Source organism: Cyprinodon tularosa, unplaced genomic scaffold, assembly GCF_016077235.1.
Source record: "Cyprinodon tularosa strain WSP-4 unplaced genomic scaffold, ASM1607723v1 ctg33, whole genome shotgun sequence".
In the NCBI taxonomy this organism is placed as follows: domain Eukaryota; kingdom Metazoa; phylum Chordata; class Actinopteri; order Cyprinodontiformes; family Cyprinodontidae; genus Cyprinodon; species Cyprinodon tularosa.
Window position 1 is genome coordinate 218,456 of NW_024039041.1, and position 14,179 is coordinate 232,634.

The 14,179-nt window shown below is 40.5% G+C and overlaps 1 protein-coding gene and 1 long non-coding RNA gene across 5 annotated transcripts; one reads left to right on the forward strand and one right to left on the reverse strand.

The window, feature by feature from the left end:
* Window positions 1-777: 777 nt before the first annotated feature.
* Window positions 778-13,669, reverse strand: csrnp1b (cysteine-serine-rich nuclear protein 1b). 4 transcript variants are annotated; one of them, XM_038293597.1, is made up of 6 exons: window positions 13,423-13,668; window positions 10,657-11,062; window positions 5,824-6,023; window positions 4,097-4,356; window positions 3,703-3,999; window positions 2,613-3,596 (listed from the first exon to the last, which is right to left on the reverse strand). In XM_038293597.1, exons 3-6 carry the CDS (start codon window positions 6,002-6,004, stop codon window positions 2,613-2,615), a joined length of 1,722 nt encoding a protein of 573 aa, XP_038149525.1. In that variant the 5' UTR covers window positions 6,005-6,023; window positions 10,657-11,062; window positions 13,423-13,668. The 4 variants fall into 4 exon arrangements, with proteins under 4 accessions (XP_038149527.1, XP_038149525.1, XP_038149524.1 ...); XM_038293596.1 differs by lacking the exon at window positions 10,657-11,062 and having other exon boundaries at window positions 13,423-13,669; XM_038293598.1 differs by lacking the exons at window positions 10,657-11,062; window positions 13,423-13,668 and adding an exon at window positions 9,149-9,245.
* Window positions 8,217-10,068, forward strand: LOC119788912. The gene is made up of 2 exons (XR_005281518.1): window positions 8,217-8,400; window positions 9,866-10,068. It is a non-coding gene; the product is annotated as an uncharacterized LOC119788912 (long non-coding RNA).
* Window positions 13,670-14,179: the final 510 nt, after the last annotated feature.

Here is a 14,179-nt window from a genome sequence, read left to right on the forward strand (position 1 = left end):
TGGCTTAAAACAAATTCCTCACTTTTAAATTTAATTATTGAGGACTTTTTGTTTGTTGTTGTAGTGTGACCTGCAAAAACAGTTCCAGAAATATCCTCTTATTCTAAAATACCTGTAGCCAATATAAGAAATCACAAAAACAGCCATGCATTTACAAAAGAATGTTTTTTTAATTATCATTTGGAGGGACAAGCTGTCAAAATGTTTTGAACAGCAGGTTAATGTGTGAATATGTAAAAAATAAAGCAGCTTTGTTTGCTCTGCAGGACCATTTCAAGCAGAAATAAGCACAACACAAAAAGGCAAAAAGTAAGACACATTCTTTTGAAAAATAATAATAAATTGTACTGTAGTATATTACACTGATAAACACTTACTGATCCAAGTTCTTCATGAAATTTCATGTTTTATACAAGAGAAAAATGTCTGCTTGGAAAAAAAATTTGCCAGTCTTTGTGGCTTATGAACATATACAGGTTGAAAATTAATAAAATAAAAATAAAAAAAGGCAAAAAGCGAATAATACATTTCCAGTGTGCAGTTTGCACTTTTCAAAGTATACAGTTATTCTGAAGTAGTTTTATCAAACAGGACCTGCATGCATAATTTCTAAAGGGTCCAGAAAAGGCTGTTAAAACAGCTCTGGAAAGGGTGAGGATATGTACATCAGCTCTCTAGTGTCCCTCAGCTTTAAAAAGGTCTCAGTTGATAACCAATGAAATTTCAGGGTTCGGGAATAAAAACTGTATAATATATGCAGTTTTTTAAACCACTTCAATACAAAATAACCTTTAGCATTTGTGTAATTTCTACCATACTTTAACCCAAGTCACAGACTTCCAGAAATATTCAGAAAACAATCAAATAGATTTTTTGCAATTTTAGTTTTAGTGGCTTTTCTCTAAGATATTCAAACATTTGACTGCCTATTAAAAATAATTCTGAACACTAACCTTCATAAGCATAGAGTTTCTCTATAATTCATATATTACAAAGGTCGTCTCAGATTGAAAATTATTAATTTTGCTTTCTTAATAAAATATTCAATTTGTCAGTGATTAAAATTCTTTTCTCATCCTACATATATTAGCTAGAAAATATTAGTCTCATTTTTCTATGTTTTTTATAGGCAGCAATACAAATAGAATCATAATTTTCTTTATTTGTTTCAGTGATTAGGGAGATTCCACAGTTTTCAGTCCCAAAGCTTAAGTGGAACCGCTGCACGCACACCACAGACAAGCATGGCTCCTCTGATAAACAGGCACATCCAGTAAACTTCACGAAAGCCCAGGTTATTGCCAAAATGCCTTTAAATTAAATAACGCATGAAATAAAGACAGAATAACTTAAAACATAGTGTTAGAGAATAGATATATTAAATACTTTCCAATGGACATGTGGTCCGTTTAGTGGCGGTTCTTACATGATTGATGTTCTGTTTAATCTCTCCTTTCTGCTAACCTTGCTGAGGTTCTAGGATGGAATAAAATGCACTGCATAAAGCGAGTAAACTAGTCTCCCCATAAACAGAAGGTAGCAGGGGGCACTCCTTGACTGCACATGCAAAGAAGCAATATAAAACTGGTTCTTGATTGCCCCTTTATAAAGCCACCCTGGGCAACAGCCTATATGAATCATGTCAAAAACCGCCACTTGGTTCCATTTCTCATAGTAATACCTTAATGTGATATGGAAAAAAAAAAAAAAAAAGGAGGAAGATTGCACTTTAAGGTAAACAATCCACAGTGCTGTTTGAATGAGAATAGGCTTCATCAGAAATAAATAAAACCATAAAGGAAATAATTTAAAACAAAAGCAATAAAGAAAATACAGATACAACTTAATCGTTTTAAGAATATGAGCAACAATCCTAGCCCATAAATAAGAAACTCCTTAATTTAGCATCAAACTGTTGAATCCATCCCAAACGACCAAAACTATGCCGATGCATACATAGCTTTTTTCACATTTAAAGTGCTGATCGAGGAGCTCTGACAGGGATTTTTTTTTTTTCCATTGTACCTTTTGGGATGAGACCTCAGCTTTTCTTCACTCAAGTTATGTCCAGAAGGGAGTGGGGGGGGACGCAAACAGGACTACTGTATACATCGCAACTGGACTCGGTTTTGTATGAAGGCAATCACAGCAATGGTCACCACACATTGCCTCCAAAAGCTAGAAAACATTGAATTCCCTGAGGTGAACATTCAGCTGTGTTGAGATTAACACCCAACCTGGAAACAGTTTTAAGGTTGATTCCTGTTTAGCAAGCGCTTGGTGGTCTTGGTTTGGTTAAAAGGGCTTTCTTAGGATTAATTCATTTATATTGGCCTAGTAAAAATGATCTCTTTCCACTTGTAACCCCTAGCTGCCATCTCACACAGCAATCATCCCAAACTGAGTTGCTATCATTTTGAAGGCAAGTCTGGAATCTGAATATGTTGTTGGCAAAGAAACAAAAACAAAAACAAAAAAAAAACAAAGAGGGAAATCTCAGCTTCCTCAAAACACGTTGACATCTTATGTGCATTTTTTAATCCCCTTCTAATACCCCCAACGCTAATACCCCCCGGTGGGTTTATCCTTTCTTACATAGTTCACATATTCCGTCAAACTTTCACAGACTCTATTACAGACAGTGTCATGGCTTCCTCCATCAACTGATTGTCTGTAAACGTAGCAGGAGGCTCTGGGACGGATTCTGAGAGACCGATCAGGGATTCCAGAAGGCAGGTTCCTGTGTCGCTCGCCGCTGGGAAGCTGGGGTAGTTGGGCAGCTGATAATGGAAATAGTTGTCCATGGGCTCATACTCTTTAAGCGAATTGTAAAGCGAGCTGTGTCCCAAGCAAGGGAAGCCATCAAAGAACTCCAGGTCAGACTCAGAGGAGAGGCTTAGGTCCATGTCATAGCTTGCTGAGCGGTCAACACTAGGAGAAGGTGTGTGTGGCACACTGCAGCTGTGGAACAGGCCGTTTCCCTGGTTGGCGTTCTCATCCAAGAGTTCTGAAATGGCTGTAGCTCGATTGTCTGTGTGCTGATCCGTGGATTCCAAAAGAGCAGTGTCTATGTTGTCATTTTCATCAGCAAAGTCCACTATGCTAAAGCTACTGAAAGCCTCTGTAGATGGCTGTTGCTTCTGATGATTTGGGAAACAAGTGTTTTTACTCTCCCTCTCCATGCTCTCCACACTGCTTGCATCGTTAAAACTCAGTATCCGGCTCAGGCCTTTCTCATCGACGTCCAGCTGGCTATGATTCTCACAGTGGCTCTCTCCCACCTCAGAGTCCTCGCTTTGACCAGATGAGTCCGATGAGTCTGTCATGTCACTGCTGCAGCTGTTCTCTCCTGCTGCCATCAGCTCCGAGCTGAAAGGGAAGGAGGGCACCGCTGGTAGCTGCGTGCTGGGTTCTTTAGTGTTTGCCTCCTCCTCTTCCTCTGTGCTGGACTGCTCCTCTAGCCTCTTCTCCAGCTCCAGCTTCATGATAGTGTGAATGTAATGCGTCTGTACCCGGTTTGAGTTGAACTCAATGCGACCCTCTGTGTTTCCGCAGCCGTCTTTGGTGCAGCCACATGGGAAAGAAGAGTGGTCCATCTGGAATGAGCAGAACGTAACCGTAAAACCTTTGCAATAGAAACTTTCACTTGTGGTCCTGTTTGGCAGACAATTCAAGCAGGAAATCTTAAGGCTTTTTTTTTACCTGACACTTGATGCCTGCCAAGCTGCAGCTGCAGGTCTCAGGCTCGCAGAATCCCTGGCAGTCACAACCGCAGTTCTCCCTAGAGAGCCTCAGTTCATGCAGCTGCCTCTTCTCCTCCTTGTCGATTTTCTTCACACCAGCTGCTTTGAGTAGTGCATAGCGCTTCTTAGATGGGTAAGGCTGGAGGAAAGAGGCCTCGTCCAGGTTGGCATTGCTCATGTCGATATCTTGCTCTCGGATATCCTCTAACGTAAGCCTCTCTGCCTCCTCGCTTACCTGGGTTCCATTCTTTGTCAGCTGTAACAGAAAAACACACAGAAATTCATTTTTATTTGTTCCTTCATATTGGAGGGTGAGCTCCATTCATTAGATCTTAGCAATCCACATTACTCACCTTCATTTTCAAAGCTTCCAGCTTCTCCTCCCTAAGCCTATTGAGGAATTTTTCCCTCCGTAGGAGCCCTTGCTCCGAAGCAAATTCTGAAAGTGTGTATGTACGCCGAGCACTGTGGCGCTGCATCATGCCAAGGGTGCAACCTCCCCGACTGGGTACACTGGTGAAGCCCTGGCATCTTGGGAAGAAGTACACAGTCACCCGGTCGAATGTCACGTTGCCTCTGCGCGCTCTCTTTGATTTCTTAAGAATCGACGTTGCTGTTGAAGGACAAAAAAAGAGAAGCTGAGAAAACATGAAGAGTCATGCTGGATTATTTTCTACCACTAGATGGCATAACCACTCCACTTGTCTGCACTGATGCTGATGAAGAAACTGTAAAATGACACCTCTGTGATTCATTGACCTGGCCTTTTCAAGTACCCAATTAAATGATACTACCAGGAGCAGTTTGACATGCTTACTTCCTGTAAACTGAAACTCAAACTACTGGGAATCCAACTAGCTAACACTAGAGTCTGACCAAAAGACTCCCAGCACAGGAATTTCCCTTTTGTTGGTGGCAAACCCAGCAGAGGAAAAACCAAGATCAAAAAGTCAGTAAAGTCCCAGGGGCTTCCAGGTACATTGGGAACTTACTCACCCAAATCATGATCCATACAGTTAAAAGTTGCCAACATGATCTACCCTAAAATAAACCATTGAGGGGGGCTAGTGCAAAGTCTACTTTCTCCATCAAGGGATTTTCAACTTTAAAGTCTCCCTTAAGCCAAGCAACTTTTGCAAGCGCTTCCAGAGCCATTTTTAATAAGAGTAACATATGTCTTTAAAGAAAAGTCTGGTAATACCCTACCCATCTGGTCCCCATTACCTTTGCAACTCCTTATTGAGTCTTTGTAGAGAAATAAAATTGTTAGCCTTTTTGATAGTTAAAAAGGGAAAGTGAGTTTGTAGAGAAACGGAAAGTAAAGATAACAGCTGGTCAGATATTGACAACATCCATTCAATTTAGTCAGCTTGGTGATGACAGTAACATACAAACAACATCAACTTAGCAGCTTCCAATTAAAACATCTTTTTAGGTTGTCTCTAGCAGACAACTTTCTGTCCCACAAAAGCACCAAATACTGATAGTCGCATAAATCCGTTTATCTAGAAAGGCATGCATGCTCTGGTTCCCTCCAGTGCTCCCACACCTTTTTTCTATCCCTTCACCCAGTCTCTTCTAGCACCTGTGTTGGGAGCACGCCCAGGTTTCAGACAAGGCGCTGTGTGTTTTCAGCCTTGGCAACCTGCCATGCATCTCTCCCTGGCTTCGTGCCCCGCCATCCTGGAAACCTTACAACCTTCTCCCCTGTAAACAACACAATCCCCTCTTCAAACTCTACCAGTCCCCCTAAAGACTCAGCTGGGTTCAGATGGACGTAAACACCCTGAAGCTACTAGACTTAAAGCTCTGACAGGAAAGGGGAAGCAATATGTCTGTCTCTAATGTTCTGGTAGGAAGGTGGAGATAAAACCCACGGTGTGCCACCACTATGCCTAATGTGATTTCATGTTTCGCAGCTTTAGGGCATAAAAAAATCTGAAGGACACGTTTCTACCAAGATCTCCATCGGAGGTCAGTTGCGTAAAATACTAAAGATGTCTATCATTTTTGGGTTGCCATCAGTGCTTCAGGGGATATTGAAGTTAAGCTTAGAGAATGCTTGAGAGAAGAGACCTACTGTTGAAATGTGTTGCTGGGGAACAAGGGTTGCTGAGATTGGAATCCAGGGTGTCCGAGTAGCAGCTCTCCCCCCCAGAGTCCCAGCCTGAGCAGGCAGAGGAGAGGGAAGAGGGTGAGGGAGACGAGTAGCATGGGTCCTCGTCCACCTCCTGAAACTTCCTCTTCAGGTGCCCACTCATGGCGTCTAGTGTGAAGAATCTGCAAGAATAAGCAGCAAGACAAGAGTTATTAGGAAATTATTCAACTCTTTTTAGAAAGCGACAAAGGTCTTGTGAACATAATGAAGCACAAGTATCTGTTATGCTTTTGTGTGCTGCAAACAGAGTTCTATGTACTGATTTTTGATGGCATGCAGTCATCCAAGCTTTAGTTGCAAAGAATAGGGGGTTTAGCCATGGTATGAGAAGCAATCAATCAGTCCTGATTTGCCTAAGTCAACAATTACTGGACCCTTCACCCTCTTACAAATCCCATCAGCCCACCATTGATTAAACTGACGGCCCAAACAAAGGTGACCCAATCATCAAACCGCTGACATTCTCTTCAAACAGGTCAAGGCTAAGAAAATGCAACTCATCTTGTCTGTCCTCATGTAGAACTTTTAAATGCACAACAATGTACATCGCCCCCCCCCTGTATTTGGATTATTGTTTTGCAACCTTTGCATTGCTCGACTTCTCCCGTAAGAGTCTGCTGGCACAGTGATAAAAACAATAAATCCTTTAAGAAATAAAAAAGGAGGAGAAGAAATGGAGGGAAAGAAGATAGAATGTGATTTATCCTTTAATCTTCGAGAACATTGCCTTACATTGGTAAAGACTGGTTGATGTGTGTAAGAGTTTAAATCTGTAAACAATTCGAGCAACTAAAGAAAAAGATAAAAACAAAAAAAAATTCACATTATGCTGAAAAGATAGGGTACTGCTTGTATGTTTTATATTAATGTCACACAGTGTTCTTTTGACTACATTCTTTGCCAATTCTGAAAAGCCAGTAGGTGATGCTACACAGTACAGATTGTTTTTATAGTCTGGGACTGAGCCTAAACTGGGAGGGGAGGAGAGGGGAAGAAAGAGAAGTGAGTGGGAAGACTAGACTGGGCTCTGTTCCAGAAAAGGACACTCCCATAGACTCTGCGGGATCGGAAAGGAGATCATTTCACTATCAAACTGACTCATTACCGGCACCTAACAATAATAAATCTACAATACTTATGTTGAGAGTGGGTTTGAACACTGGGTCTTAGCTACAAGAGTGCAATGTGGAGCTGTTGCAGGAACAGGGCTCTGCTCATTGTCAGGGACTCACCCTCTCATTGAATCTTTTAATTTACAGTATAGCCAACAGACAAACTGCATCACAACATCTTGAGCAGAACAAACAGGCTAAAATGATGAACACCTGTTGTGAATTTGAATCACTAATCTGCTCACTGTTTCACAGTTTTTAAAATACATTTACTATATGATCATTTTTGAAAATACTTTCATTCAGATGATACATTTTATTTCCTGCCTCTGCAGTAAATGCAAAACCCCAGCAACTGCTTCAAGTTAGGCTTAACTGGTAAATCTGCCTCATTTTGGGGTTTTTCCGTTTGTTTGTTTCAATATTCTATAGAGATACCTATAATTTTAAAACAAATGCTCACAATCAGAAGGTAAGCTTGAGATAATTATAGAGCAGGGATGTTTAGCATTTGAAAGAGAGCTAAATTTAAGTGTTATGTGGCTAATTATTGCATGCTCAGACCAACAAACTGCACAGGGTATTGTCAACAAGCCACTGTAAGCCATTGGCACCGCTTTTTGAAGGTGGCAAATTAAGAGAGAGACAGTCGGTTTACAGGAACCTCTACCACATGTGCCTGTCCCAGCTTGTTTGAATGTTAAGCGAGAGTCAACACTCCAAGAAAAGAAAGAGTAAGAAAAAAATACTAAGCAGGTAAAGGAGGAGAGCTGCATGATGCGTAGAAGAATTATGCCAAACTAGTTGTCTTTTGACAAAGATGAAGTTGCTAGAGTCAAGGGTGAAAGGCACAAACCTTTCTGCTAGCCTTTGTTTTTTTCTGTGGTTGTCCAAAAGATCAAACATGATGAATGAATCACCTTGCAATAGGGGGGGGGGGATATTCAGCATCAGTTGCTGAAGCGTTCACTTTATCTGACAACATGTGCTCAAAATACCACACACATAAGCTCACCTTGCATTTACCATAATTTCCAACCCCCACCCAATTCTCCACAAAAAGGAAAAGGAAAAAAAAAAAAAAGGAAAACAAAGCTGTGATGCATAGCGCCATAGCGCCAGCTAAGCAAAGTCTTTTTAATTAAAAGCTGCAGTGAGACAGAAAACAGGGGGGGGGGGGGGGGGGGGGGGGGGTAGAAAAGGGGGGTAGGGGCAGTGGTGTCAGAACTGGGTCATTGTCTCCTGACTGCAGTCTACCTGACACATTGATTTGTTAATCCTGTTCAACGGGCAGAAACAATGGCAAGAGGTTAATCCCGGCAAAGGGCCGGTTTGTAGTCAATCTGGAGATTCTCAGCCACTGCACAGAGCAAAGCAAGAGAAAAGGGTAAAAGATATTTTTTATAAAAATAGACATCTTGTAATAATACTGTTGCAAAAAGGTGGAGGGTGAGGATGAAAAAGAACAAAGATAAAGTCCCTTTCAATGCCTGCCTCTCTAAATGGAGAATGGATGTGATCGGACAGCTGAGATGGAGAGAAGGAACGCAGCATGTTTTCAGCGAGCACTAAATTATGCATTGCTGTCATTCCATCAAGCAGCGCACAGGCAGACAGATAAAGGCCACATCCACCGAGGTGCTCCCCAACCAAGTTGTCAGAGAGTTGGCGAGATAAATCTTTGGCGAGATTTGTCACTAGAAGTACTACACAGCTCCAGTCAGATGCAGAACTGTGTCAGTGAGATGAGATTATACCAATACACACAGCTGTGGGCTGTTCTTATGACTTCAAAATCCTTTTACCTTATCTGGAAACAGAAGTTATAGTCCTTAAAGAAGATTTGTAAATTATTTCGGAGGATGATATCGGTATGTCAACAAGATGCTGCAATGGTGAGCCCACAAAAGATCTCTTATCAAATCTATACTCTTAATTAAGCGAACTATTGCAAATAATGAAATAAATAATAAACTTTAATGTAGTTTGACAAGTCTTAAGAGATGCATATAAAAAAACAACAATAAATCAAAGGATGTGCGGGTGACAAAACTTTAAGAGTACATTTTCTAAATATAAGACATTTAATAGACTCAAACTAAGATTCTCAGTAAAAAGGTTTTTTTTTCGCCTACCTATTTAGACCAGGAAAACCCCTGAATCAAATTCCAAAATTTTCCAGACTTCACAGCAACTCTACAGGCAGCAGCCAGTTTAAACTTCTCCATTAGCCCAACAGGACAAGTCACAGTTGACTTTTCCCTTTGCACTGCCTGTCCAGCCCCCTTTGCAGCTGATAACAACGTGGGTGGGAGCGACAAGTTGTGCTAATCTTGGCCTGCTGAGCGCATTTAGATGGCACACTGACAACCTTGCAGCGTCTGAATGACTGACTGAGTGCTCATAAAATGTGATAATGATGAGCCCGGGAGTCCTTCCTGTGTGTGCTGGAGTTTTGTCTGGGCAGGTCAGCCTCATCTTCATGTAAGGCTTCACAGGTTGTAGCACCTCATAGCTAACTAATCAGTGCTCTGGAGATGAAGATGGCCCTGGCTCTCACTCCTGCCCAGCTGGGTAAATGCTGGCTTATCATTTAAAACCCCAGCTGTCAGTCAGAAGAGCTCCACCTGCTGGAGCAAAGCACATCTGCTGTTTTTTTTTTTTTTTTTCCACCTTCCTCCTCTATGAGCCTGTTGTTCTCACTGAGGGCTCACTGTGTGACTATGCCACGGAAACATTCTGTTCCTCAGCTTCGCCCAGTGCGCAGAGCAATTCCAAAAAGAAGAGGTGGTGGGAAGAAGGGGGACGGATTGTACAAAACAAATAAATAATGTCATGTCTCCAATCCGCAGGAATTCCACTCTGGCAGGGCTACTCCAGCTGTAACAGTGGGAGAAGAACACAGGCTCTATCTAACCCAGATGTGCCTTCTGCTGCTAAGCGATGGAAAGTCCTGCTCACTGAGGAACATGAGCTTTTTGTTTTTCAAAAGCCACACCTGTCAGGTTGTTAGCTTGCATTGGACCTCACACATACTCTCTAATTTGGGGTGATTTAAAAAAAACAGCTAGATGATGCACAGAAAAATAAAGAACCATGTCACAAAACATACAAGGCACAATACCTATGCTGATAAACTGGTGATAAAAAAACATTAAAGTAACTTTTGACACTGTAAGTCAGATGCTAATGGATTAAAACTGTCAACTTTATCAATTTATGAAGGGAAATGCGCATCAATGAGCACATAAGCCAGCTGAATGTAAACAGACCCAAGTTCACAAACAGGCTATTATAATTGGTAGTCCCTGTGTCTAATATAAACAGCCATCAAATGTCTCTCTTAGGAACATTAACTAAAACAAATTTTTTATTGATTTTTTTCCATTTGATTGGGTTCCTGTGTGATTCACCACCGGCAAAACTAGTAAATAGTTCCATCGTTTCCTAATTCAAAACCCTTGAACTGCAGCCATAACAAAAAAAAATGTATGTAAAACCCCTTTGAAGGAAAAATGTAAATAAAACATGCAAATAAAGAAGAAAAAAAGAGAAACAAATTTAGTCACATAGCCTGAGTAGTAGCTTTAGAATTTAGGCGGGATAGTTAGAGAACAAACAAACTTGAGAAAATCTCTCTTGCCTGGGTGTTTATGTGTATTGGGAGGAAGGGAGGAGGAGGTTGTGGGATCAGGGGTCGTGCTCCAGTCTGGGACACTTGCCGTATGGAATGCTGGGAGAGGACAAAGCCAGATGGGATCTCTCTCTCTCTCCACTGCTGCTGTGTTCAAGACTGTGTCAGCTCCCTTTCTCCTACCCCCATCCTTTCCTCTTCCCTTCTTTTCCTTTCTGTACAGCCGGCATTAAAGTGTTGGGCCAAGCCTAGCCTTCACTCAGCTTTCTTCTGCAGCTTCTCACTCCCAGTTGGGATGCAGCGGTACCAACAGTGTGCAAGAGCTTCCTGAGGTTGTGAAACACAGCGGTTCACAGGAAGTGGCGATCCAGATCATCAGTGATGTGCCTGACAGCTGCAGGAACCGCAAGGTTAACTGAATACAAAATAAGATGGACAATGAGGCAGATATAAGGTGGACGATTCTTGTTTTGGTGAAAAAAATTGGGATTCCACCATTCTTCCATTGGGGAAGCACTATATTTACAGACCCCACTTAACACTATCTGAATATGCAAATAAAATATGCAAATATTTTATGAGAAGATTTTTCTTATAAAATGTTCAAAAAAAGAGAAAAGAACAAATATGCTTTAAAATAATAGACTGTGTCTAAATATACTTGTATAACTAGACTGAGTTAAAATTCTTAATCTGTATAAACCAGGGTTCCAGCCACAAAAGACTAATATAAAAGTTTAAAATAATACCAACTAATACCTCTCAAAGTGAGAGACCCCATCTAATATTAAGTAGCAATTACAAGTCTGGAAACAGCTTCTCATTAAGAACTTGTCTTCAATTTCATTACTACCTCTGGGAACCTGTTGGAAAACTATTTCAGGTTACTACCTTGTAAAACTCATGGAGAGAATGCCAAGAAAACAAATTAGGAAGTGCCCCCAAATTACAAAGGAGTGTCAAAATGTTTGACTGGCTAATGTTACACTACTACTAAAATAGTTGTTTAATTTTAAAGCAGACAGAGCTATACTAACATGGGAATTTCATTTCACATAATGAAAGCAGATGTTGGAAGACTAAATGTGTCAAATTATATTTTGCTTAACGGTTATTCAGAAAACAAACACTATACATGCAAGACATTTTATAGTTTCTATTTTAAAAGTTCAAACAGTAAAAGTATTTTTTCTTATTATGGATGGTAAATTTTTGAAGCTTTTATTTTTTTTCTAGGCACTAAAACATATTAGCTGATAATCAAAAAGTTAATTAAGGTTCGACAGCCCAAATAATTAAAGATGTTTAATGAATCTTGTCACCTTTCCAAAATTACTGGGGTCCCCTTTTTTGTTCAATTCTGAGGCTCCACTTGTGGTTAGAATTAAACCAAAATTTACAAACAACACAATGGTGGCAATGTGGAGCCTAATATATAGCGTTGTGTATCAAGAGGTTCCCAACTGATGCAGCTGTAATAAATAGACCTGATTGGATCACTGTGAGCCTGGCACCACTGAACACTCTTCCAGTGTGAGTAAAATCCATATGGGTTTCAAAAACACATGCTGGCTTGATCATTCCCTAAAGGACACAAAGGCTTTGGTGCATCCATGTTATATATCTGAAAAGGGACCAAATTTGAGCTGGCTTATTTCACAAGATAAGACAACGTGTTACTCTGTATGTCTGAGTATAAATGGGGAAAAGGAGGTTACAATCAGTGCCGAACACCAAGAGTTATAAACCCTCTCTGAAAACAAAGGATCATTCAGAGCAACTCAAGAAAACATAATTCCAGAAATGATCCGGATGAGGTCGCGCTAGAGACGGTTTAAACTATCTCTGATAAACATGTGACTCACGGGCCATTCTGGAGAACAACAAAGAAAATGAACATAGAAAATATATATATATAAAAAAAAAAAAACTCAATATATGTTGACTGAACAACTGAAAATTAAACATTCAGAAATAACTATATGCGTAAATAAATGCCAAACAAACGCGCGCCTGTTCTGATTCCACCTGCAACAGACCTTTCACTTAAGAAAATGGTATAATTAAATCAATCAAAAACCAGTTATCAAACTAGTCTGCACATGCGCAAAGCAGGTCTCATGCCGTCTCTCCCCCCTCCCTGACCCGATCATTCCTCATGATTAATGCTAATTCTAATGACAGCCGCCCTGTCAGCTGGGCGCTCACATGTAGTGCCTTCAGGAGTCGCTCTAGTTGCAAGAGGCGCACCAGCACCACTCAACACACACATATATACATAGAGGCGCAACACACAAAAGCCGACCTGATCAGTTCATAAAAATGGACCAAAAACCACAAAATAGACTAAATGATTGAGTTTAACACTCAAATCAGAGATGGGGAGTTTAGTTTAACCTGGATAAGCGCATAAAGGCAACAAATGAATGAAGCCCATTGGCAGAAACCGCTTCTCAATCAACTTGTTTCACGAAAAAAAGAAAAAAAAAATCTTAATCGCTAATCTTTGTTAATCTCTGTGCAATCAAAAATGTCTTTAGATAAAAACTCTCTTTATCTAATTAAGCGTCGTTGCGCGTCACCGAAATAAATCGCCAACTTGAGCGACACTCGTTCTTTAAGAAATGCAGCAAAGACATTAAATCAACCAGTCACTCTGGTACCGTAATCAAACGAAACCTTTGCATTAAAAATCAATGTATAATATATATTTAAAAAAGACATTCCAACAGATTCAGATAAATGAGGCTACGGTGGCTCAGTAGCGATACTCACCAATTCAAGTATCCGATCAGCATTTAGGAATCAAATGATGGCTTGATAATCAATCGATGCGAGGGTAATCCGAATGAGACAAGGGATAAAATATGTGAATAAAAAAAATGAAAAAGAGAGCGCGTATCCGAGCGTATATGTGTATATATTGTGTGTATGTATGGTCAGCCCTCGGTGCTATTGTCTGCGGGGCTCCGCACCAACAGAAGCGCTTCCCTTGTCTGAAGCAGACTGCCGAGAAGCGCAGCCTTTTTCGTCAGTGGAAAACTCCCTCCTGGCGTCTGGTCTGACGCAGGCGGTGACACAAGGAGGCTGCCCACGCTGCTTCCTGCCTCACTGACTGTCCTGCCATTACCTGCGTGAAAAAAAACACAGACACGTCCATTTCTTCATATTAGTTTAACAAAGAAAAAATAAATAAGACAAAGACCCTAAACATTTAATTATTTCTGTCTAAGATATTTAAAGCGATATAAAGTTTTACAGGTCTGCGCTTTAATAAGCCGTTGTGAGGTTATAGAAAATGTTCAAGGCAACATTGGTTAAAAAATCTATGGAAAAGGAATAGGGCCACTGAAAAAAACAAAAAACAAAATTTTTTATTTCAGTATAATATGAGAAAAAAGAGAATTCTGACTTTCTTTCTCAGAATTCTGACTTTAATCTCAGAATTCTGACTTTTTTTCCTCAGAATTCAGACTTTAATCTCAGAATTGTGGATCTTAATGTAGATGGACACCATGAAGGAAGAGATGTG

Bases quoted from the DNA above. Each gene is read 5' to 3' on its own strand.
- csrnp1b (XM_038293599.1), bottom strand. From the start codon at position 6,004: ATGAGTGGGCACCTGAAGAGGAAGTTTCAGGAGGTGGACGAGGACCCA. The intron at 4,357-5,823 runs GTAGGTCTCTTC...GTCCTTCAACAG, and splicing joins CCCAGCAACACATTTCAACA to CAACGTCGATTCTTAAGAAA. The intron at 3,597-3,702 runs GTAAAAAAAAAG...TGCTCATTCCAG, and splicing joins TGGCAGGCATCAAGTGTCAG to ATGGACCACTCTTCTTTCCC.